We start from the raw sequence: 26,810 nt of genomic DNA, 5'->3' as shown, positions 1-26,810 counted from the left end.
TTCAGAACAGAAGGGGGATGCGGGGGGGGGGGGAGGAAAGGAAGGTAAATGTCTGTGAGTTAATGATATTAGAGGTGGGGAAAGGTAGATGTCTGTGAGCTAATGGTATTAGAGGTGATAATTGGGGAAGCTATCTTTGTAATGGGTAAGGTAGTTGGTGTCTTTGTTGAGCCCCCCGCGGTGAGTGTTGAATTTTAGCATGAATGACAGTTCAGAGGATTCCCTTTCAAGTGCAGATTTGAAAGTCTTCTGGAGTAGGGTACAGGTGATTAGGTCGTTGAGACAGTGTCCTTTCTGGTTGAAATGGCAAGAAACTGTTTTTTCTTTGTGATCCTGTCTAATATCTGTTTTGTGGGCATTGTATTATTGTATTTTATACAAGAAACAGAAAAACATCAAGAGGGGATGTTTTGGGAGGGGTGGGGAAGAGGATGGTTTTGGTTAAACCATCTGGCAACTCTACAGCCTACATCTCTCCTTAGCAGACTCAGATATTTCACTCTTTTGTTAATGTATCAAACATAGATACCTCTTCTGCAGTTGTTGTCTCTGAAATTATGGAAGACCAGCTGTATGTAAAAGCTGTGATGAGAAAGGCCTCCATGTGCCAAAAATTGTTACCACCACCTTTGGAGCCTTAACCATGACCGGCTGACACAATGTTAAATATAACAGTCCTTGTGTGCACTATTTCACACTATATTACTTGCCACAATTTCTCAGGGTTGTAAACTAACATGATATAATTTCCCAGGCTAGAAAAGCCATTCGGAAGGTTATTTTTTAACCCAAACGGAGACACGAACAGAAGAAAGTTGAGAATATTTTGTATGGCGTTTATCAGAGCATATACAAAGGACTTTTCACAACAGTCAAAGTTTTCCCGCTTGTAAGTGTAAATCTTTCCAGTATGCAATTTCCAATCAACTAGGATGACTCAGGTTACTACCACTTTATCACATCAATAGGTGTGCTAATGTGGAAGGAGAATCCAGTTAGTCAGTTCTGGTCCAGTTATAGCAGTATCAACAACTGGTTTCTCAAAGGTTTGAGGTAAGAATGAGCTGGTTGTATTTTCTGTCATAGAAACAAAGAAGCATAGGCCTTGAAGGGACCTTAACAGGCCATCCACTCTAGTCCTCTGCCCTCAAGACAGGAGGAAAAAAATGACTAGACCATATTACAAATATTTGAATTGTAAAAATGATAAAGCTTTTTTCAATTTACCTTTACAAGTCCTGGGGTGAAATCTCTTCTTTGTGAAAACAGAACTTAGAAATGTAGATTGTCACAACTGCATTCAACAACACAATAAAAACTTTAGAGATTACAGGTCCAATCAGTCTTCACTAAGAGAAACAAGTTTGTTTACATTTGCAGGAGATAATGTAGTCTGCTTCTTATTTACAGTGTCAGCTGAAAGTGACAAGGGCTGTTTTATAACCAGAATTACAAAGTATTTACATATCAGATATACTTAATATTGGTATGTCTTTTGTGTGATGGCCACCATGCCAGAGGATATGCTTCCATGCTAATGATGCTTGTTAAAAAAAAATGCATGAATTAAATTTGTGACCGAACTCCTTGGGGGAGAGTTGTATGTTTCCTGCTCTGAGTTTTATCTGCATTCTGCCATATATTTCATGTTATAGCAGTCTCAGATGACATAGCACATATTGTTCATCTCAAGAATACTTGCACTGCAGATTTGACAAAACACAAAGAAGGTACGAATGTGAGATTTCTAAAGATAGCTATAGCATTTGACCCAAGGTTTAAGAATCTGAAGCACCTTCCAAAGTATGAGGGACAAGGTGTGGAACATGCTTTCAGAAGTCATAAAAGAACAACACTCTTATGTGGAAACTATAGAACCTGAACCACTAAAGAAGAAAATCAGTCTTCTGTTGGTGGCATCTGACTCAGATGATGAACTTGAACGTGCATTGGTCCATATTGCTTTGGATAGCTATCAAGCAAAACCTCTAAGCAGCATGAATGCGTGATCTTTCAAATGAGGAAGACTTCCCTTATCAACTAACTGCGTATTCGATAAAAATGTTATTGACTACATGATTAGTGGATTCCCCACCTCTTAACATCCTTAAGACAAGCACAGTTCATTGTTTATTTCCTAAAACATATGTACAGTTGTAAAGGGCTCACCCTCTCTTGAGCACACCCTCTGGCCAAGGATGTGTGTCCAACTAGTTCCTGTTCCTTCTCCTGGCTCAGGAGTGGATGATATCCCAGATGTCCCTTCTTTTAGGTTTCCTTTCTTCCCCCTTTAGAAGCTACAGGGGGTGGGGGGAGGAAGAGACCCAGGCCCAGTCACTCTTCTGGGTCCTAGCCCAGGGACCCTGTTCATAAGTAATTGTCTGTTTCATGTTAGTCCTTAAGGTTTCACTGCTACTTGCTCCCTGGGCCACTTCCCCATAGATATGCACTGTCCTTGCCCTCCCTCAGGGCTTTGCCTTAAAGTCTCAATAGCATCCTCACCAAGCTTCTGCACCTCTTCCTACCCACCACATCGGGTCTTCAGCTGCCAGCCCTGGGCTTCAGCTGGGTCTAAAATCTACTCTCCACACTGACTTGTCAAAGGTACTGCCACTCTCAGTCAGCCCACCCATAGGTCTGCCTAACACAAGCTCCAAAGAGGAACTGGACTGACCTTGACCCAGCAGTTTCTTTGTACTCACTAGCTGGGTCCTGATTAGATGCAGCTGAAGCAGCCACTCTAGCATGTCTGGAGAACTTCTCCTCTACTCTTTTTCCTGGAGTGAGGTGTGACAAGCTTCAAGAAGGGGGTTTTGGGGCCTAGTCCACCCTGTTACAACTGCAAACTTTGTTTGTATAACTAGATGTTTAAGTGATTGTTTGAAACCTGAAAAGCTATTCCAGTTAAAGAGTTAAACTAAATGTTTCTTTGTTGTCAAAAATAGTAAGTAAAATTCAACTTAGAAATACTCTGCATGCTACACTCATAAATAACATGCCTCAAATCCCTATATTAAAAGAACATTAAGGTTGTAAAGTAAAACATTCACAAGTTAAGAAACACCAGAATTAAGATTGCTTGTGTAACCTGAATTTGGACCTCTGCTGAATAAGCATTATGATACAATCTTTAATTACATGGTCATGTATTTTTTCCCATAAGATTTCTGTGTCTCAGTTCACAGGGAAGGCACTCCATGGAATGAATTAGGGTTATGTAGTGAATGAGATTGGTTGTAGGATCCTGGCCTCATTTGCTGCAGAAGCTGGGAGGTAAATACAGAACTGCAGTAAGAGGAAAAAAAATCTTCTATTTTAGACAAATGAACTTCCCAAAGGGACCTCAGTTCTCTTCCTGCCTCTATCACAGAGTTACTATGTGATGCTCAGCAAGTCACTTAAAACTAAAACTGACAAGTGGACATAAGAGTGTGTTCCCCAATTTGTGTGTCCAAATTGAGACATAAGGGGCATCATTTCCAGAAATACTGAGCACTTGCAAATACAGCAGAAATCAACAGCAATTGTGTATGCTCAGCACTTCTGGCTGCAAGGAACTAATCAAGAGCTCTGGAATTCCACTTCTGAATTGCCTCCCCATTATCCTGAAGCTGATATGTCCTCCCTCGTGGGAACAAAATACTTCATGGGAACCTATCAATGTAAATGTTACAATCTGCTGGATCCGTTTATCCTATTTTTCTGCATCTATCATTCTTGTATGTGAAGTTAGAAATATGTAGTGTGAATCTATTTATAATTTTAAATGTGATAATCACTGTGTTCTGGAAATCTAATGGCTTGGTGGTAAACTGAACAACTTGTAAACAGCCTTGTTTGTCCTGCAAGTCCAGAAGGTGGTTGATCTAGAAAGACCTAGTATTGAAATCCATTTTGAACCTGGTATTTTTCTATGGACAGGGGGATGTGAAACAAAGGATTTGCACCCTGTGGGAATGTCTATTTAAGCAATGGGAAGGTATCCTCTTTTGTCTTCAACTGCCTTTTGAAACAGAATGGTACTCACTGAGGCTACATCTAGACAGCAGGGCTATTTCGGGATACTGGAAGTATCCCGAAATAGCCACGTCTTTAAACGCGCCCATGATTTCGAAATATATTTCGAAATAATGGGTGTGCTATTCCAGCATCCCTATAGCCCTCGTTAAGGAACTTGTCGGAATAGCACTTTCTTTCAAAATTACCTTAAAATAAGCTGCGCAATTTGCGTAGTGCAAAGTCTGTAGCTTATTTTGAGGTATGGGTACTGTGTAGATGCACCCTGAGAAGAGACAAAGAACTTTGAAGCTCTGGAGATCCACATTAGAATAAAAGAGTTTCTTTTATTTGAAGCTGATACCTGAAATAAAAACAGCAGTTTAGGGTAAAAATCTGCATTCAGAAGTCTCTTAGGGTGCATCTACATAGCACCCTAAACTCTAAACAAGATACGCAATTTGCACTACACAAATTCTGTATCTTATTTTGATTGAATTTTGAAATAGGTTATTTCAAAAATTGGCACATCTACATGGGACCAAATTTCAAAATAATGTGCTATATCAAGACATCCCTTAATCCTCATGGAACAAGGGTTATCAGGATACTGAAATAGCACACCCGTTATTTCAAAATAGCCACGCAGTGTAGACATACCCTTAGTGAATTAGAACTACCTATCTATTTTCTATTCATTTTAATGTATTAATTTACTTTGATCTGTCTGTTTTCATTTTCAGCCACTTAAATCCTGCCGTATATACTAATAAAATACTTTTGTTTACTATCAGGTTCAGTGTAAATAATTGTTACCTGGGGGTAGCAACACTGCATATCTCTTTCACTGATAAAGGGAATTTACCTAATGAACTTTCACTGTGTAAAACTTTTACACAGAGAAAGACAGTTTTATTTGGGGTTTTGATCCCTTTTGGGTGTTGTTTTCCTGAGTGCTGTGACCTAGAACCATGTCCTCCCAGAGCTGAAGTGGTTCAGTGTCTGAATTAGGGATGTTAAATTTAGATTAATCGGCTAATTGAATAATTGATGCAATCTGATTAGTTGATAAGGACACCTTTCCCTTTGAAGTACACTCCAGGATGACCTGTCATCAACAGTGGAGCATCCATGAGGACACACATTTTTAAAGAACAGACATTATAGGTGAGTAACTCCCTTTTACATCTTACAAGAAACTAAATACTTTTATTTTCAGAATCAGCATCAAATAAACACCTTTTTTCTACTCATTTTCCATCAGATGTTAACACTGCAATTAACGTCAGCTACGCAATCATTCAGGGTTTGAAACAAAGACTCAAACAGGAGGAGTAAAAAACCCAAAAAACAAACAACTCCCCTTCCCCTCCGCCCCCCCAGCAATTGCTAGCTGATTTCTGAAGTCTTATTTAGACTGGTATTTTAACCAATAATTACTGAAAAGCTCTGTAAATAGTAGTTTCCAACCTCCTTTAATGCTGATGACCTTTTGACAGTTTTTCTTTCCCACCAACAGCTTGTGACAGTATACAATTAGCTTGGACCATGTCTATATTTACACAGAAGTTCGAATTAACATTCATAACTTCAGCCACGTTAATTGTGTAGCTGGAGTCAACATATCTTAATTCAAACTTTGGTGCCATGTCCACAGCAGTAGGTTGATAAGAACAAACGCTCCCTTATTTCCCTTACTCCTCGTGATTCGAGGAGTAACAGCATCAATAGAAGCGCCCCCCACCATTCTATTTACCAGGTCTTTACTATACCTGCTAAATCAAACTCCAGAAGATTGACACCGCTTCCCACCACTCCCACTGGCCATGAATGGTGATCCGCGGCCGACAAGAGCTGCAACTGCCCAAAACCTGCAGAGGTGCATGTAAATATAGAAGTGGGAGCCTGCCAGGTACTAATCCTGCAGACCAGATCTGCCCACGGGTTGGAATTTGCCCGCCGCTGGCTTAAACCTACAAGTTGTCAGCTCTTTAAAATTTTAGAAAGACAATTGCAGTCGAATACCATATTTTTATTTGAGAACATTATGTCCACAATTCTTCTCTGTGCATTACACACTGAATTTTATGTATAATGGAAAATTCGGAAGTAATTTTTAATTTTCAGAATATACATCTGATCTATGTGGCTTCAAAAATTACACAAGTCATTACATAAGGGCAACAATTGTTTTAAAATGAGAGACTTCTATAACATCAGGTTTTAATTTACTTAATTCATAAGTGATTTAATGGGAACTGAGGATGCTAAGAACCCAGGAAACATTACATATCTTATAGACTCAGGTTCAAACACATAAGTAGTAAGAGACTGATTCATCTGTAACTATTATACCAATAAGATATAAAGGATTAAATGTCAGAAGTACAGTACAGGTTGGACCTCTCTGATCTGGCACCCTCGGGACCTGACCAGTCCCTAACCAGGAAATTTACTAGACCAAAGAAGGTTCCCTTCCATAGCCCCCAGCTGCCAATTCTGCCAGTTGGGAGAGGATAGGGACATGACCTCCAGCCCTAGCTGGACTGCCTGCTGAGTTGCTGGCCTTGCTGCTGCTGCACTAGCCAGACTGCACTGATGTAGGAGGCCACGGGCTGTGGTCCCACTCTGCCTCCGGCTGGATCTCACCTGGTCAGGCTCAGAGGCTCGGGCTTCAGTCCCAGCACTGCAGCAGCCCGTGGGCTCTGGCCCTGCGTCCAAAGGCTGCTTGGAGCTCTGGCCCCGTGCTGCCACAAGCCTGGTCCTGCACTGCCAGGGGCTGTCTAAGTGCCTCAGGCTGATGCGGGCTCCAGCCCAGTTGCTGTCAGGTTGCCGCCAGCCCCCACCCTATAACACTGCTTCAGCCCACCTCCTCCTGGATTGCCTTCCTGCCAGTACGCTATTGGGGTTCTCTGATCCAGGAACATCTGTGGTCATCTGACCAGAGAATTCCAGTTTTGGGGGATGCAACCTGTAGTCACCTGAAAGGTCCTACAGGTGGGACATATTAAACATGTTACAATAGTTATGTGAAAAGATATTCACATCTAGCTCTTCATTTTAGGAAACACTAAAATAGTAGGAAGATTTCATAAAGATCCAAAGTGAATAATTTGGCTAGATGAACGCAGAATAAAACTGTAAACCTTCTCAGGCTAGATTTTTGTACCTAGCTATAAAAGCTCAACTTTCATAGCTTCCTAATTTCAAGCTCTCTTTTTCTGTCATTGTGATAATTAATACCCTATTGCATTCCAATTACAAACACATGCATCTTGAACAGAGCTTGGGTTTTTTATTTTTTTAAATCACATTGCTGAACAAGGGTTACAAATATGAGGTCACATGGTTATTTAGAACCTGAACCACAAAACTGAATGAAAAGATTACCTCTCCTGTTCTAAAATACATTTCTAATATGTACAAAATTCTCATCCTTTTCCCTCCCCCTACAACTTAGCATACTAAAACTTTTTAAGGAAAAAGTGTCCCTCATCCTCTCCCACTATTCAATCCTCTATTCTCCCTCACTGTCCAATCACATACTCCTTACTCCCCACTGTGAACCTAATAAATCAACCTGGGAACACACTGCACCTAAAATCAGTCCATGTTAGTTCATGTCCCCCACTTCCACCTTGCTCCTGCGAGCATAGGAACTGTTGTTAAATTAAAAACTAAGGAATTAATTACTGTAAAGGAGAACTACTGAGATACTAGATCAGCAATAGGCAACCAAGACTAGTGAGTGGCCCTCCTTTGTCTCAGTGGACTGCGTGATCCAGTGGTGGGCAATCGTGAGGCCTCCTAGAGTTCCACCTACAGCCCGTGCTACCTCACTCTGCCTCCTTCCCCCACACCTCTCTCACACACACTGAAGCCCTGCAACTTTCTACTCCTTTCCCCTTCCTCCCAGCACTTTTGGAGCGCCATGAATCCACTCGTCCTCTCCCCGCTCCCAGAGCTTGAACAGCCACAAACAGTTGACAAGACAAGCCTGCCTCCTGCAGTATAATATAGCCCAACAAACAACAAAAAGCTAAACTGAATCCTAGAATAGAATGAAACTGTCAAAGCTGAAATCTAACCTAGCAGAACAAGGAAATCTTTTTAAATGTGTGGTAGAAATGTAGCCGTGTTTGTCTGGTGCAGCTACACAGTCCTGTTTTTTAAATGTGTGTCACTTATACTCATCAACTGTTTGCTGAGCTAAAACCTCCAAGTACAAAGGGGGGGATTGACAAAATCTGTAGTAATTAGTCTTGTTTTATTTTGGCTAAAAATATTTTGTATTAAATCTTTCAGAGACTTAATTTCTGTTTCCCTATCTAGTCTTTAGACTGAAAGGAGAAAATGTCCTATGCAACTGACCTGAATAGGATGGTTAATGATTACCAAAGCCTATGCACAGCTTATAGGCTAATATAGGTTGCGACTAATCTGGAGGATAGGGTCATAATTCAAAACGATCTGGACAAATTGGAGAAATGGTCTGAGGTAAACAGGATGAAGTTTAATAAAGACAAATGCAAAGTGCTCCACTTAGGAAGGAACAATCAGTTTCACACATACAGAATGGGAAGCGACTGTCTGGAAAGGAGTCTGGCAGAAAGGGATCTAGGGGTTATAGTGGACCACAAGCTAAATTTGAGTCATCAGTATGATGCTGTTGCAAAAAAAGCAAACATGATTCTGGGATGTATTAACAGGTGTGTTGTGAGCAAGACATGAGAAGTCATTCTTCCACTCTACTCTGTGCTAGTTAGGCCTCAGTTGGAGTATTGTGTTCAGTTCTGGGCACCACATCTCAAGATATGGAGAAATTGGAGAAGGTCCAGAGAAGAGCAGCAAGAATGATTAAAGGTCTAGAGAACATAATCTATGAAGGAAAGCTGAAAGAATTGGGTTTGTTTAGTTTAGAAAAGAGAAGACTGAGGGGGGACATGATAGCAGTTTTCAGGTATCTAAAAGGATGACATAAGGAGGAGGGAGAAAACTTGTTCATCTTGGCCTCTGAGGATAGAACAAGAAGCAATGGGCTTAAACTGCAGCAAGGGAGGTTTAGGTTGGACATTAGGAAAAAGTTCCTAACAGTCAGGGTAGTCAAACACTGGAATAAATTGCCCAGGGAGGTTGTGGAATCTCCATCTCTGGAGATATTTAAGAGTAGGTTAGATAAATGTCTATCAGGGATGGTCTAGACCAGTGGTCCCCAACCATTTGAGGTTGCCGGGCGCCAGGAGGAATGGCCGTTCACCCGCTGGACGCCAAAGGGCGGGGATACTTGCTCGCCTGGGAGCGGGGCCCCCCCATAGCCGCGTGCCTGGGGGCAGGGCCCCCCCCATGCGCCACGCACCCCCTCCAAGGGCCGCACGCCCGGGGCCCCCCCCCATAGCCCCGGACGCCAAAGGGCGGGGATACTTGCTCGCCTGGGGGCGGGGCCCGCCCGGGCGGGGCCCCCCCCATAGCCGCGTGCCTGGGGGCAGGGCCCCCCCATGCGCCACGCACCCCCTCCAAGGGCCGCATGCCTGGGGCCGGCGCCCCGCCCCCAGCGCCGCGTGCCTGGAGCCGGTGCTTCCCCCCAAGTGCCGCGCGCCCAGGGCCGGCGCCTCCTCCAAGCGCCATGTGCCCGGAGCCGGTGCTTCCCCTCCTCCAAGCGCCACGGCCCAGGGCCGGCGCCCCACCCCCAAGCGCCGCGTGCCCAGGGCTGGCGCCCCCTCCAAGCACCATGCACCCGGGGCCGGCTCCAGCACCATGCATGCACCACGTGCCCGGGGCCAGGCCAGCCCCGAGCACCTGGCGGGCGCACACAAATGCCCCCGCAGGTGCCATGGCACCCGCGGGCACTGTGTTGGGGACCACTGGTCTAGACAGTATTTGGTCCTGCCATGAGGGCAGGGGACTGGACTAGATGACCTCTTGAGGTCCCTTCCAGTCCTAGTATTCTATGATGATTCTATGATTACTACATAGGTTACTACAGATTGGACCTCCCTGCTCTGGCACCCTTGGGACCTGACCGGTCCTAGATGAGGGATTTTGCAGAATGAGGGGAGGTCAGATCTGCCCCGCCTTTCCCCCGCCAGTGCTAGACCAGCCGCAGGCCTTGCTGCCATGGCAGACCCCTGCCCTCTCCCCCACCTTGCCTGCCATGCTGGACAACCCAGTGCACTGTGCTCCCGCCCTGCCGAGCAGCCCAGCTGGGCCATGCCAGGCAGGCTAGCTGAGCAGCCCCGCTGCGGCTCACTATTCCTGGCTCCTCCAGGCAGCTCCGCTGTCGTATGCTGGGCTTCCAGACCCTCCAGACAACCCAGCAAGGGCACACTGAGCAGCCTAGTTGACCAGCCCTGATGCTGCACGCCGGGCTCCCAACCCTGCTGAGAACACCCAGCTTCTTGGCTGTGAGGATCTAGGCTCTTGGTCCCACTGGTAGCTCGCTGCCAGCACCCCACAACCCTCCCAGTCTGCAGGGCTCCTAGGCACCAGCACTCCACCAGGATTCTCTGGTCTGGGACATCCAGGGTTGTTGCAGGACCAGAGAGTCCTGGTTTACAGAAGTTCAACCTGTATCACACACACTATACTTAATTTTAATCTTCTCTAGACTGGTATAAACTACAAGTAACACCACTTCACTCCATGGTGATTCGCTTACATGTAAAAAGAAGGTATGATCAAATTTCAGCCTTATGGATCTATTGTATGATATACATAATAAAAATGTGTGTGTAAAGACTTGCTTGTATTATGTTTGCAGTTTTTAAACTTCAGTGTCTCCATCTTCTAACTGAAGTTATTGGTTATCTGGGAGCCAGTTGGTGAGTTATAGGGTTTTTTTTTCTTGAATTAACAAGAGGGGAAAGTAATGACCTCCATTATTTCATTATGCAACAAAGCTGATTTTACTTCCATAATTAGTTAAAATAAAGAATGATACCAGAACGCCTAATTCTTCCTACAATGAAAACAGATTTATTTGGAAATTGGAAAAAGATTATTTACTGGCAAAGATCATATGTATCAAATTTCTGTTTAAGACCAATTACATTTTTCCACAATTACGTTATAAATATCTTGGAATCAGATGGTGAAAAGTGTCAATTTAAAGTTGTGTAACTTCAACACTTATCAGGTGAGGAAATTTTAGGTGACATGCAAGAATATTAGACAGAATTTAGCTATGGGTCTCATCTATAAAAAGTGATGGTCATGCAAATAGTGCAATGGTTTTGCACTATGAACAAATGTTCACTTAGAATCAAACTATTTTAAAGATGTGAGAAATTAGATTTTGAACTCTGGAGATCAGAAACAAAAAGCTAGCTTACTAATTGACTGCACCACAGACACTTCAGTGGGAAATAATGACAACCCTACATAACGGATGAGGTAAGTTTGACTAATAATAATGACCTTGTATATCAGTTCAGGAGACTTCATTTTTTTATAAGAGACTGCAGGATGTGTTGCTTATTGTAATCACATCTGTGTATACTGTTGTAAAAAAATGGAGAAAAATGAAAACATACCCATTTTTACTGAACACCCGTATCCAAGCTTGGATGTTTGGTCCCAGAATACACAAACAATGTAAAGTAGTAAATGTAGATAGGAGGACTGCAAACAGGAATGTCTCAAGCACTGACCTATAAAGGAAGAACATAACATAAAATTAGGTAAAACAGACTCATTGCTCCGAGAGTCTTAAATTTAAAAAAAAAGCCCTCTCCGTTAGTTTTAAGAAGGTGCACACATTTTTTAATGTAGCAAGATATGTTTTGTCTCTTCAATCTCTGGGAAGAAAGGGAAAGGAATACAATATCCACAGATAGCCCCATTGCCCTTAAATAACATTAAAAGCTATAGTAATGCATCTTAAATATTTGTGTCCCTTTACAAAGTACACGCTGATTTTTACTTTCACAAGTCTTTCATCCTTCTAGTTTGACTGTGGAAGCAGATAATTAAAGTTTATCTTCATGATAATATCATTACTCAGCATCTTAATGCCACTTCAAAACAGCTATTATAACAGATGCAAAGCAGCTTTTCCCCCTGTAACTTCAGCTACCTCTACATTGGAAAGATTTGGCAATGAAAGTACTGAAAACTCATCAAATATGGTTTTCTGCCACTCATTGTCAACATTTCACAGTCACATTGTTAGTTCCCCTTTGGACAGAAAGAGCACAGCAACGTGAGTAACCACTGTGGGAATATGCAATGTAGTGTTAAGGCATTTTGGGAATGTGAAAAATTCCCGGTCAGTCACTTCACTGCTTCCCAGCCCTGGACTTCTGGCTTACTTTCATGCCACTTGTATGGCAGTCCTTGCTGCGAACTAGAGCATCTGCCATGAGAAATCACGGATCTCAGAATTTGCTCAGTGTTTTGTTCAATGTGCTCAGGACATCACACATTGCAGCGCAGCTACTTACTCAGTTAATAGCAGAGGACAAAGATTTGGATGAGGACAACAATGTGAGTGACAGAGACAGCACCAAACTGGCATTGCGTTGGGCTGTCACAGATCAGCTGTGAACAACAGAGCATTGCTTTAGGGCTAGAGAAACCAGCACTGAGTCATGGGACTGCACTGTCATGCAGGTGTGAAGATCACTGGACACAGAACTTTCAGATGCGTAAAGCAACATTCCTGGCTGAGCTGGCCCCTGAACTATGGCGCAAAGACACAAGAATGAGATCTCCATTTATACCAAGATTTTAAGTGAAGATATGGTTTTCAGACTTACTCTATTAGTGGTGCTCCATAAAGAACAATAATTCCATGAAACAATATACATGATATGAAGAAGAACACACAGCATTTCAGAAATTTGGTTACCTAAAAAAAAAGAAAAAACACACACTAAAATATCAGAATAATGATCTATACATTCTCCATTTTATCAACAGTAACCCACTATGCCTGTCTTGCAAACACGAATCACAGAATCATAAAAGAGCCCTCAGGAAGTCATTGAGTCCAGCTCCCTAGGTAACCCATTCCAGTGCTTCACCACCCTCCTAGTGAAATAGTTTTTCCTAATATCCAACCTAAACCTCACCCACTGCAACTTTAGACTATTGCTCCATGTTCTGTCATCTGTTACTACTGAGAACAGCTTCGCTTCATCCTCTTTGGAACCCCCTTTTAGGTAGTTGACTATCGCTATCAAATACCCTCTCACTCTTCTCCCCTGTAGACTAAATAAGTTCAAAGCCCTTAGCCTCTCCATGTAAGTCATGTGCTTCAGCCCTTAATCATTTTTGCCATCCTCCACTGGATTCTCTCCAATGTGTCCACATTATTTCTGTAATGGGAGGCCCAGAACTGCACACACTATTCCAGATGTGGCCGCACCTGTGCCAAATAAAGGGGAATAATCACTTCCCTAGTTCTGCTGGAAATGCTCCTATTAATGGAACCTAATGTGCCAGTAGCCTTCTTGGCTACAAGGGCACACTGTTGACTTATATCCAACTTCTCATCCACTGTAATCCCCAGGTCTTTTTCTGCCAAACTGCTGCTTAGCCAACCAAGCCCAGCCTGTAGCAGTGCTTGGGATTCTTCTGTCCAAGTGCAGGACTCTGCTCTTGTCCTTGTTGAACCTCATCAGACTTCTTTTGGCCCAATCCTCCAATTTGTCTAAGTCATGCTGGACCTTATCCCTACCCTCCAGCATATCTACCTCACCCCCTATCTTAGGCTGTGTCCAGACTCAGGGGGTTTTTCGAAAAAAGTAGCCTTTTTTCGAAAAAACTTCACCTGCGTCTAGACTGCAGCCGCGTTCTTTCGAAATTAAATCGAAAGAATGCGGCTTTTCTTTCGACAGTGGTAAACCTAATTCCACGAGGAAGAACGCCTTCTTTCGAAAGTGCTCTTTCGAAAGAAGGCGTTCTTGAAAGCAAACAGGCTTTTTAGAAAGAGAGCATCCAGACTCATTGGATGCTTTCTTTCGAAAAAGCGGCTTGCTTTTTCGAAAGTTCCGCATGCAGTCTAGACGCTCTCTTTCGAAAGAGGCTCTTTCGAAAGTATCTTTCGAAAGAGCCTCTTTCGAAAGAGGCTTGCAGTCTAGACATAGCCTTAGTGTCATCTGGGAACTTGCTGAGGGTGCAATCCATTCCCTAATCTAGGTCATTAATGAACATGTTGAACAAAGCCAGCCTCAGAACTGACCCTTGGAGCACATCACTTGATACCAACGGCCCACTGAGCTGTTGATCACTAAACATTGAGTCCAACGATCTAGCCGGCTTTCTATTCACCTTACACTTATCCAATCCATAAATCTTTAACTTGCTGGCAAAAATACTGTGGGAGACCATATTAAAAGCTTTGCTAAAGTCAAGGTTTATCATGTCTACCACCTTCCTCATATCCACAGAGCCAGTTACCTCATCATAGAGAGCAATCAATTTAGCTAGGCGTGACTTGCCTTTGCTGAATCCATGTTTATTGTTCCTAGTCACTTTCCTCTGTTCCAAGTGCTTCAAAATGGATTCCTTGAGGATCTCCTCCCTGATTATTCCAGGTACTGAATTGTGGCTAGCCCCAGATTCTCCTCCTTCCATTTTTAAAAGATGGGCACTACATTCGCCTTTTTCTGAAGTTATTACATTGGACTATGGTTGAAACTGATTATTATGCAAGCTTTTCTGTGTTTAGTATTTTAAAGCTATATCAATTTAAAAAATAAAATTCTACTTCAGTATGAAAATATGTTTTACTTACTGTGGTAATATTACAAGTAACAACTATGATACCTCTAACTGAGGATAAGAGAAAAATGTTCCTCAGTTTGTTCCTGTTCACCTTTGAAAATGCCTGATGTTGCATAATGCTTTTTTTGGAATGTATTTGACAAAGTACAATGGGGAATTAAAAATATTTTTTAACAGGGAAATGTGATAGTAATACAACAAAAACTAGCACTCGGACATCATAGTATATAAAGCTATATTTGACTCCATCAACTACATTTTAAAACTGACTAGATTTCAAGATGACAATGCTGCTCATGTATCTAACTTTCTAGAATCCTGTTATATACATTTTTAAATACACAATATTCTATAAATGTAGATGGTACTCAATTGTTACCTGTTTTTCTTTTGTATTATAGAAATTTTATGAGCAGTTTTAATTAAAGAAGCACCAACCAAAGTTGAGTGTTTCTATCTAAAACAAGTCACAAAGAAAACTTCAAACATTAGTTAAGTTTCAAGCATCATCTGAGTTTTTTTAGGTATTTTTTCCCCCACGTCACAAACTTTATAAAGGGGATTTTATTTTTCCCCCTTATCAAATAAATCAATGTCAAACCACACACTATATGTGAAAAACTACTCAATATATTTGGCTTGTCAAGCTATTTGATCATTAGTTCTTAGTAATAGTGGTCTATCCCCTCAACTCAGCAAATCAGGTGCAGAAGAAAGTTGGTGACAACCTGCCTTTGTGTTTCCCCATTCTGAACTCTCTGAGTATTGGTCTAAACTCCTATGGTAGTATTCATTTTATGAGTTTCATGTTCCCAATACTCCATCAGCAAAATGTAATATTATAGTGTCTTCTATAAAACTGAAGTGTCTATGGGGGGATGGCTTTGTTGTTCAAAAAAATCTTAACTAACCTTTCTCAATTAATTTTATTGTGCTTTACCTGCATTTAAATTTCCATGGGTTTACAGTTTTTCCTTGAATTACTTCTATGTATTAACATGTGTTAACTGCAGAGGAGACCAAACTTTTGAACATAATGCTGGCTTAGGCATGATCTTGCAGTGACATGTGTGCACGTAGACTTCTGCATTCAGAGTCTCACTGATTTCTGCGAGCGTGGAGCTTATCAGAGTAATGGTGGGCATCCCATGACCTGCATACATCCATTAAGGTTCTATGTGTGACCCACAAGACATTTTGTTTACTGTTACCCAGGTGCAGTGTTGCCACACTCTGGTTTCCATCTGCATAGCTTTTCCTATTGGTATTACTAAATGAGAAGTAAAGCAAAGGGTATGTGAAATGATGTGTGCGCTGACTGCTGACTGAACACAACACTGACTATGAGAATCATGCACTCCCTCCACAGCCAAAATACTGCTATGGTTCAATTAGCGTAACCCAAAAGTTTTATGCACACAAGAACAGCTAGCAAAGCTACCCTATCCCAGGAATGACAGTCTTGATTACGACAATTTTGCAGCCCATGTAAATGAAAGAGAGCCACTCATACTGTCTGCTCACTAGCATAGTTTGCTCATCACTGAATTGGAGGATGATGGTTTTAGGCTATAAGCCACCAGCTCTTGAAAAGACACTAAAGATATAATACAACCAGCACTCCTGGGTTTGCTGGAAATGTCAAAGGTAGAAAGAGACCAGTTGGAGTGGAATTGGCAGCATCAGGACTGTTAGATCCTTTCCCTGGCTCTGGGAGAAGAATGTGGTCCAGTAATGCTCCCCTCTGAAAAACTTCAATGGAAAAGAAAGTTTTAACACTGATAAAAATACTGGAAAACTCATTTCAAAAGGTAATACACACTTACTCCACTCATTTACAAAGGTGAAGATTTGACAACCATGCATTTGACTGTACTTTGTCCTTTTACTTTCCTAGTTGACTTCTTCAGGAAAAAGATAGTCAACCCTTCCTCAAAGCTATTAGCATTAAGTTAATTATACAAATTCTTACCTTGTGAGCAAGTGAAATTCTCTTAGAAGACGGATTTGGTTTAAGTATTATATACAATATTATATTTACAGTAGTTACACATATAGAACAGATGCACAGCCAGATAAGGTGTGTTCCCAAAACTGAGAAGTTCTCCAAAAAGAGAGGTGGAACAATAGTTGTTAAGATAATGGAAAATACACAAATGATGTGGGCAAACAGCAGTCTCTTTATTTCTGTATCTTTCATGGTGTTTTATCTTGAATAGTGCACCTACAATAAAGCAAATGACATTCCTGTAGTTAATTTCTGAAAAATTTAAGAGGGAGGGTAAACTTAAAAAAAAAAAAAACGTTGAAAAAGATAAATTGTGTGCTACTTTAAAACAGAAAACCTAGGAGCAACCATGATGTTTCATTCCAATTTTTTTTTTCAGATATTGTACTGCATTTTGTGATTGGCAGTGAATTGTGATGTTTTCTGCTAAAACATCTGATTCACTGGCTTTGCTGATGTTTACATTCTCAGGCAGACACAGCCTATACCACAGGCTTTGTGCCATCAGGCAATTTGCAGAGGAGGAAAAAGGCTTGACCTTTGTGCAACATGCCTCAGTCTATGTCTAGACTGCAAGCTTCTTTTGGAAGTTTTTCCAGAAGAGATCTTCTGGAAAAGCTTATTTTGAAAGAGTGCATCCACACAGCAAAAGCACAATGAAAAAGTAATGTGCTTTTTCAAAACATAGCATCCACATTAATTGGATGCTATCTTGCATTTAAGTTGTGATTAATATGGACAGGGTGGCCACCAGGGCACCTGTGTTATTTCCTGGAAGCCTTTTCTTTCAAAAGAACTCCCTCTTCTACGTCTACACATGCATTTTTCTGGAAAAGCTTTTTTGGAAAAAAGCTTCTGCCTCATAGAAAGAGGTTTACCACTGTCAGAAAAGCCCCTCTGTTCTTTCAGCTTTCTGTCGAAAGAAAGTAAAAGCAGTGTGGACGTAAGTATTGTTTTTCCAGAAAAATGGCCATTTTTTCTGGAAAAACGCTGCAGTGTAGACATACCCTCCGATGGCCCGAACCAGGCTGCATCACCAAATGGTTCGCTGGGAGGATCATTGGGTACCCAGAGTGGCACTGATGGGAGCGGCGAGGTGAATGCTGCCCCACGTCCCCCTTGTGACCTGTGACATCGATGCCACAGGAGAAGAAGCCCAGCAAGTACTGGCAGGGGCAGAGGCTTGACTGCTCGGCTGGAAAACGCCCCACAGCAAGGAAAGGCAGCGGGCGCTGCCCAGGATGGGGTGCTGGGGAGCCCGAGGTGGGGCCGCGTCACGGGAGGGGAGGGGAAGCAGCAGAAAGCGGGGGGAGGAAGACAGTCAGCGGGGGGCGGCCAGCAGCCTGCTGGGAAGGAAGAGCACAGACCGTTTGTCTCTTACCCGAGTCCCTGTCAGCAGACAGTGGGCGGGACTACGCCGAACACAAGGTCAGAGGTCGCGCGGCTCTCGGGCCCCGGCGCTCAACTCCCTGCGTAGCAGGCGGCGCTGCGCGCCTTGCTCAAAGGAGAAGGCACAAGGCATGAGAGTGACGGATGGTGGCGACCAGTCAGGCTGCGGGGGACGTACATTGAGCAGCCCCATAGGTTGGCTCCATAGGGAGGCGGGCGAGCGCGGAGGCCGGAAGAGGAAGGGACTGTCCGGAAGTGGCAGTTTGTTTTGGTCTGTCGAGCTGTTGGTGGTCTGCGGCTGCCCGGCGGCGGTTCCAGCTCAGCATGGTCTGCGAGAAGTGTGAGTCCTCGCGGGCGCCGGTCCCTCCCCGCCACTTCGGGCAGCGCCCCGCGCCTGGGCTCCGCCAAGCCGATGCGTGCCTGGAGTCCTCGCCCACCGCCTGAGCCGCGAGACCATCCCCCCTCCCCCCGCCGCAGCTGGGTGCCCAGCGGGGCAGGGGATCCTCTTTCCCCGCCCCCTACCATCTGCGCAAGGGGGGAGGTTGAAGTTCCATGATTATTCATAGAGCCATAGAGCTGGAAGAGACCTCAGAAGGTCAAGTCCGGCCCTTGCTCTAGGCAGGACCAATCCCAACTAAATCAACCCGGCCAGGGCTCTGTCAAGCCGAGACTTAAACACCTCTAGGGATGGAGACTCCACTACTTCCCTAGGTAACCCATCCCAGTGCTTCACCACCCTCCTAGTGAAACAGTTTTTCCTAATATCCAACCTGGACCTCTCCCACCCCAACTTGAGACCATTGCTCCTTGTTCTGCCATCTGTCACTACTGAGAACAGTCTCCCTCCATCCTCTTTGGAACCTCCCTTCAGGAAGTTGAAGGCTGCTATCAAATCCCCCCTCACTCTTCGCTTCTGCAGACTAAACAGACCCAACTCCCTCAGCCTCTCCTCATAAGTCATATGCTCCAGCCCCCTAATCATTTTGGTTGCCCTCTGCTGGACCCTCTCCAATGCATCCACATCCTTTTTGTAGTGGGGGGCCCAGAACTGGACACAATACTCCAGATGCAGCCTCACCAAAGCCGAATAAAGGGGAAGGATGACATCTCTGGATCTGCTGGCAATGTTCCTCTTAATGCAACCTAATATGCCATTAGCCTTTTTGTCAGTTAAATACTGTCTGACATCTCTCCTGAGTGCACCAATATGGAGCTCATGTGCAGCACATCACCTCCGTATTGATGCACATAACATTCATTTTGCACAGGGATGATCTGAAGGCATGTTAAAGTGTGTGTAACTGCCTAACTGCTGAAAATTACACAGTTACACACAGGGCAGCTTTTAAGCTGGCTCCCATCAAGTATAGGCTCCCGCCTGCTGCCCCTGCATCTCTTCCCCCAGTCTCTGGCAACTCCATGCACAGTAGCCCTGAACCCTTGTGAAAGGATTTTTAGGCAGCTGTTTAGCTTAGAGGGAGCTCTGCCAGGATGGGGGCATGATGTATCTCCCTGTTCGGGCTGGGTCTCATCTACACACACACACACACACGTGTGTGCATGCATGTGCACTCACTCATTCTCCTCCCTCTCACCCACAGCTGGGCGGTCATAACTGAGATGGGCATAGCTATTGGTAAACTGCCTGGGTTTGTGTGGGGTAGCTGTCAATAGTCACATCACAGCTTCCTGGCTGCCCCTGCTCTTGTCTCATCTGTATCATTGCCTCTATCAATGAACTAGCATCTTTCACAGGAGATCTATAGGGTCTAAGCAGAGCCTGGCTTCTCATGTGGAGCTGCTAAGCACTGATTCCAGAAATATATATTTAATAACATTTGTATTAATAAGAACCATTTGCTTAGAGGCTTTAATGAAAACTAAGTCTAGTTTTCTTCCCCTGCTGTGTGTTCTGTTACAGGTGAGAAGAAACTTGGCACTGTGATTACACCTGACACATGGAAAGATGGAGCAAGAAATACTACAGGTGTTGCATTCAAAGACTAACTTAATTGAGGAAGACTTTAAGCTTTTATTATGCAAAGAACAATGCCAATAGATGAGCAGCTTCCCCATTTCTGTCCTTCACTTCAGATTCTTTCCTATGATAATTCAGTCTATTGGACTATAATTATTTTGCTCTTCTGTAGTGCAGTTTGTAGAGATGTAAAATTCCATTTAATTGGTTAACTGATTAAATGTTACATGTAACTAATTAATGGATTAAAGGGGGTGGGGGCATTCCCTCAGTCCTCTGCCACAAGCAGGTCACCACAGCCAGAGCAGTCCCCTACCCCAGTGGGCAGGGAGCTGCTCCAGCCCCCACCGGTTAACCTTTCGCATCCCTAGCAGTGTGTATTTCTACTATATCACAATGCGAAATAATGAAATGCGGATTAGGTGGTCCTGTTATCCAAATTCAGGGTGCACTATATTCATTTTTCCACCCATTTGCTTTAGGCCACTCATCCTCAACATTTTATTTTCACCCACCATCAGGCTAATAATCCTGGTCATTATTTTATTTGGTCGTTCTGAGATATTAGATACTTTTTATTTTCTGTTGTACTGCTACATATTTAGCAGCTAAATGGACTAGGAATACCAAACTGATAAACAGTAGGTTAACAATGCAGTATTGGTTAGGAATGTTAAAATGTGTGTAATTAAGGGTACATCTAGACTACAGACTTTTGTCGACAGAAGTTTTGTCGACAGATACTGTCGACAAAGCTTCTGTCGACAAAGATCGTCTAGACTGCATCCAGTTCTGTCGACAAGCAAGCCGCTTTGTCAACATGACAGTGTAGACGCAAAGGACAGTGTAGATGCAGAACTCTGTCGACAAAAGGCGTTATTCCTCGTAGAATGAGGTTTACAGCCGTCGACAAAACTGGTGAGTTCTGTCGACATTATGTCGACATTATGTCGACAGAACTCAGCGGCAGTGTAGACACAGGTATAGTTTTGTTGACAAAAGTCCGCTTTTGTCAACAAAACCCTGTAGTCTAGACACACCCTTAGTAACCACATAAAGTCCTAAAAATTTCAGTGGTTACATGTGGGATGGCTGATGGCTCCCCATGTGTGCCATCTCTCATCTACCACCCTGTGCTGCTGCCTCTGTATCAGAGGCAGTAACACAGGGTGGCAGGCAGCTCCCTGGGAACCAGCCATACCCAGAGCCTACATGTAACCATGAACATTATCCGATGAGAATGGGCTCATCAGTTTACCATTTACGTGGTTTCCCTTTCACATCCTTCGTATTAGTTCGTAATTAAATATGACAGCTTACCCTTTTGGGGGAGGAGGAAAGAGAAGAAAGAACTTCCTGATGGTGACAGAACTGGAGTCAGAAAACTTAGGTGTTGTTTCTAGCACTGCAACAAAGTTTCTGTCTAATATTGGCCTAGTAACTAAGGCCCCTGGTGTGCAATGAATTCTGTACAGTGCAGTAGTCTACCCACCTACAGCTTTACATGTCAATTCTTTCAAGTCAGGAAAAAGAAACGGACATTTCCCATTTTTTCCTACCTTGACCAATACCAGTATTGAATCTTATTTCTATTTTACATTTAATGTATATATTAAGACCAAAATTCTGGAGATTCTGGAAATGTACAAAATACTGAATATGAATTCTCTAAGAGTTTTATGTTTCCATACACTGTCTCCTGGCAGGCTGATTGAACTTAGTCTTACATTAGTCACAGCTGCTTATGTTCCGTAGATAACTTTTCATTGTTTATAATATATTGCATTTCTGCTATTTAGTGTATATTATATTAGTAATAATATGAGAACGTGGTATGTTCTATTAGATTGTTAAGACCTATAATGTTCCTGGGCTCTTATTTTGAATGAACTTTTTTACTCCTTATTTGATCAAGTCTGGGAGGGGAATATGGGTGTGTGTTTTTTTCTTTAATTTGTTAAATGAGCTTTTTACAAATGACTTTGATTTTAGTCAGTACATTGGTATATCTTTCCTCTATAAAGAAAGTGGTGGACGAAAATTAAATGAAAATAAGGCACTGACTTCAAAGAAAGCAAGGTTGGTATTGCGATTTTTATCTTAATTAAAAATAAAGATCTTATAAATTTTGTACTGGAGCCAAACTTGTTTCGTGTATTGCTGAGAGCTTTCTAAAACTGGTATACAATTTTCATTTTATTTGTCTTGACAGAATGCAAGCTATTAGAGGCAAGGACCATCCAGTGTTATGACTTTATAAATATTTGTATACAAATGTGCACATCTTCAGACTTGTAGGCTACGTCTACACTGGCCCCATAAAACGGAAGAGGCATGCAAAGCAGGTAAGTCAGAATAGGGAAATCCGCGGGGGATTTAAATATCCCCCGCAGATTTAAATAAACATGTCCGCCGCTTTTTTTCCGGCTTGGGGAAAAGCCGGAAAAAAGCATCTAGACTGGCGCGATCCTCCGGAATAAAGCCCTTTTCCGGAGGATCTCTTATTCCTACCTGAAAGTAGGAATACCTGAAAGTAGGAATAAGAGATCCTCCGGAAAAGGGCTTTATTCCGGAGGATCGCGCCAGTCTAGAAGCTTTTTTCCGGCTTTTCCCCAAGCCAGAAAAAAAGCGGCGGACATGTTTATTTAAATCCGCGGGGGATATTTAAATCCCCCGTGGATTTCCCTATTCTGACTTACCTGCTTTGCATGCCTCTTCCGTTTTATGGGGCCAGTGTAGACGTAGCCGTATTGTTTTGTGCTAGGGAGAAAACAATATACAACTGGCCAAACTGCAATGCTTCAGTCCTTCCTAAACTTTTATGTATCTGTATAGTCAGGGGTCACCAAGTGGCGGCGAGCCCTGCTTGCCAGCCGCATGGAAGCACGCACTGCACATGCACACACCGCGCTGTGTATGCGCTGACCGTGCTGCGCAGCCCCGCCGGCTTAAAATAATTTGTCGAGCCCTGTGCATAGTTATACACTATGTTTGACTTTTAGATTTGAAGAGGAAGTGTTGGACATGGTTTAAGAGTTGGGAGATGAGTTCTGTTATTGCCTCTGACAAAACTTCCTGTGAGACCTAGAGTGACTGAGAAACCTCTAAGTATCTGTTTGTCCCCTTATAAAATAGCGTGATAATTGTTGACCTCATAGGTGTGTTGAGGATTAATTCACTTTTTGCAACGTGCTTAGTGACCATAAGTGCAAAATATTCTATTATTGATAGTTTACAAATAAAGACTTCTTAAAGTAAAAACTTGATAAAAATATATCAGCTTTGTCTACACATTGCAGGTGTGCCGTGGGCCATATTATTAGTTTCCATATGTGGTCTTAGGAGTCTTTGAATATCTCTCTTGTAGACTGCAGACTCTCTACATTCTCTGTTCATAATCACTCTAAGTTCAATGATTTTTCAGTCCTAGTGATGAGACAAATAGTATTTTCTCCCTATGGCTTTTACATGTCATTTAATGTTGGACTATTTAATTTTTTTTATCTGAGGTTTGATCCTTACGGGAAGAACAAATTTGCAATATGCCGGATTTGTAAGAGTTCGGTTCATCAGCCAGGGTCTCACTACTGCCAGGGATGTGCTTATAAAAAAGGTGAGATTTGTGTAGCATAAGTTTTACCCATCTTGAATTTAGTGCACAAATGGAACTCCACTTGTTTTAATTTTAGGCATCAAAAATAGAACTGAAGAATAATTCAAACTTACCTTGCTAAGAAAAGTGTTATTGAAATTAAAGGTTGCTGTTGCTGAGCATTCTTACTATATAACATCAGGTAACTGTGTGAAATTCATTTATAGATTCAGAGATTCCAGGCTAAGAAGGGCCATAATGATCATCTAGTCCAGTGCTGCTCAACCATTTTTTTTCATTCACGACCCCCGGAGTGCACCGCTGATATCTCGTATTAGGCAGGCTATAAACTTCCATTCCAGAATTCCTAAAGCATATATATAGTCTTAATTTAAAATTCCCATTGATGATGGTGAATCCACCATGGCCATTGTTCAAGTGTGTACCAATGATTAAATAACTTTGCTGTTAGAAACATACACCTTATTTGCAGTCTGAGTTTGTCCAGTATAAATTTCCATCCATTAGATCTCGTCATGCCTTTGCTGCAGATTTCCCATATAGTCTCAAATATTACTTTGTATTTAATAATCTCACTCCAAAATAAGTTCTCTTTAGACATCTGTACCATACAAGCTTCACATTCTTCTACAAATAAATTTCATAAGCCAACTACAAAGAGAGTGTGAAATTGACCTTCATATGCAAATGAAACACTGTTTCCCTTGGCTTGAACAATGACATGAACTGAATGGCCCATTATAAAACCAGCTTCCCTTACATTTAACATTTCATTGACATCAAAAGCTAAGTATGGGACACTTCCAGCCCACTCAATTAGTCTCATTAGCACTGGCACTTCCCCATTTGTACAATTGACAGGTACATCCCCGTTTCTGTTAGAATTCTGAGGTCCGTCCCCCCTTTTTCTTCTCTACCCAAGCTCATCTGAAGAAGTGGGTTTGCCCATGGAAGCTCATGATACTGTATATATTTTTGTTAGTCTTGTAGCATTTTGGAGACTACAACTACAGGCAGTCCCCGGGTTACGTACAAGATAGGGACTGTAGGTTTGTTCTTAAGTTGAATTTATATGTAAGTCGGAACTGGTACATATTGTAGGGGAAACTCTAGCCAAACATTTCTCCAGAGCTCAGTTTTATTCTCCCACACCTCACTTCCCTCAGTCCTTTATTCTCAAGCTGAGGTGTCTGCTGAGAAAAGCGCCAGTCTGGACGCGATCCACCGGAAAATAAGCTCTTTTCCGGAGGATCTCTTATTCCTACTTGAAAGTAGGAATAAGAGATCCTCCGGAAAAGAGCTTATTTTCCGGAGGATCGCGTCCAGACTGGCGCTTTTCTCCGGCTTATCTACAAGCCGGAAAAAAGCGGCAGCCTGAAAATGCAAATGCCACGGGGGATATTTAAATCCCCCGCGGATTTGCCTATTCCCAAGTGCTACATTTGCATCCCTATTACGGAATAGGGGTCAATGTAGACGTAGCCTTGATATATAGAGATTTACAGCTATGAAAATTGTTGATGAGAAATGTATCCCAAAAACTTAATACTTCACCTTATTCTTTATTTTTAGGCATATGCTCAATGTGTGGGAAAAAAGTCTTGGATACCAAGAACTACAAACAAACATCTGTCTAATTATGTTGCGTGAGAATTTTATGGATTTGTTTCTGAAAATCTTTGTACAGTTTAACTACTATAACTTATGAATGTTATTAGAGACTAATATATGTCTGAAGAAAAAACTGAAAGACATATTAGACCAGAAGTCCAAGAGATCTGACTTTTATTATTTTAGTACTAAACTTACTGATGTTTAAAAATAATGGTTTTACAGACATTGATATAGTACTAAATTGTAATGAGATGTCTTAGTGTGCAAATCAATACTACCACCATCATAGCTCATATTATCAGACTTTGTATTTATGCTATTCCACTGTTAGGTTTTGACTTGACCACTTACATAATGGTGTAAACATTTTGTAGATGCTTAAAATATGAGATCATGTCAACTCGTTAAAGTTGTCCCAGTTTAGCTTTCATTTACTTAATTTTATGTATTTTTAAGTTTCTATATTAAAAAATCAATGGTTACTATTTTGTCCTGCACAGAGGAATGTTGCTGTGTAGGTATAAATAACACTTTACTCTTGTTGAGCCTTCTAATTGGTTTCCTAACTGGGGTAATATTGGTCAAATTACGACAAATGATTCTAATACTAAATAATTTAATAGTAACTTGTTGGGTTTATTTTTTAACTGCCAATGTACTTCAATTAATGTTACCTTTGCAACTGAGGCTTGATAGTGGAATGCTTTAGAAATATCAAGTCTCCTCTTTGAGATGAGTTATTACACCTATTTTGCACAGGAATGTCTACTTGTTCAAGACAATAAAACAAATATAATGCTAGTCGTACTGTGGTTGGAGTGTGGTGTTAAATGAGCTGTTTTGGAACTCAGGTTTTTGAATGCTGTGCTAGTTCTTCTGAAACATTTATACCATGAAGAGTAACCTTTATAAACTGAATAGGAGGGACTGAAGCTGTGTATCCAATCTCCTAGGAAAGAGAGTGCTTATTTGAGAGAGAATCTAAAAGTGGTGATGTTTGTAAAAGTGAGCTCACAGATCTGAACTTTAGCTGGTGCTGTTCCTTATAGTATTCTTACTGGCCTGCAGCTAATCTCCATTGCGTACAAGAAATATTCATAAAAGTGCTACAAAGCTAAGGGATGGATAACTACAGGCAGTCCCCGGGTTACGTACAAGATAGGGACTGTAGGTTTGTTCTTAAGTTGAATTTGTATGTAAGTCGGAACTGGTACATATTGTAGGGGAAACTCTAGCCAAACATTTTTTTTAGTTTTGGATAGCATAGGGAAAGGTTAACTCCCCTCTAATGTTTGTTTTGCTGTCTGTTCCCCTGTTCAGAAGATTTCACATCTATTTCTGTCCCTGTGACAAACTCAGGACTAAAGGAGTAACTCATCAAATACCAAACAGCTCTGCACCATGCTTTGAGCTAATAGCTTTATTTCCACACACCACCCAGGGTTCTAGGAGGAGGGTCCTTTTTTTGCTAACACAATGAGGCCAGC

The 26,810-nt window shown here is 42.2% G+C and overlaps 2 protein-coding genes across 5 annotated transcripts in view; one reads left to right on the top strand and one right to left on the bottom strand.

The window, feature by feature from the left end:
• Positions 1-18,256, bottom strand: part of PIGF (phosphatidylinositol glycan anchor biosynthesis class F) — a 38,723-nt gene extending 20,467 nt beyond the window's left edge. The window contains exons 1-4 of one of the 4 annotated variants that reach the window (XM_089777498.1): positions 18,111-18,256; positions 16,694-16,945; positions 12,750-12,841; positions 11,526-11,642 (exon numbers count right to left, since the gene is read on the bottom strand). In XM_089777498.1, coding sequence (XP_089633624.1) covers positions 11,526-11,642; positions 12,750-12,841; positions 16,694-16,921 — 437 coding nt within the window. In that variant the 5' untranslated portion in view covers positions 16,922-16,945; positions 18,111-18,256. Of the gene's footprint in view, positions 1-11,525; positions 11,643-12,749; positions 12,842-16,693; positions 16,946-17,736; positions 18,006-18,096 lie in introns of those variants that run through there. The other 3 variants (XM_006125480.5, XM_089777500.1, XM_089777499.1) reach the window with 3 other exon arrangements.
• Positions 18,257-18,305: 49 nt separating this feature from the next.
• On the top strand, positions 18,306-26,124 carry CRIPT (CXXC repeat containing interactor of PDZ3 domain). Its single transcript, XM_006125478.5, has 5 exons — positions 18,306-18,458; positions 20,040-20,105; positions 22,121-22,175; positions 23,606-23,709; positions 25,282-26,124. The coding sequence occupies exons 1-5, from the start codon at positions 18,443-18,445 to the stop codon at positions 25,344-25,346; spliced, it is 306 nt and encodes a 101-aa protein (XP_006125540.1). The 5' UTR covers positions 18,306-18,442; the 3' UTR covers positions 25,347-26,124.
• The last annotated feature ends 686 nt before the right edge of the window (positions 26,125-26,810 follow it).

Source organism: Pelodiscus sinensis, chromosome 3 (assembly GCF_052426305.1).
Source record: "Pelodiscus sinensis isolate ZL-2025 chromosome 3, ASM5242630v1, whole genome shotgun sequence".
NCBI classification, from domain to species: Eukaryota; Metazoa; Chordata; order Testudines; family Trionychidae; genus Pelodiscus; species Pelodiscus sinensis.
This window is presented reverse-complemented; position numbering and strand designations above follow the sequence as displayed.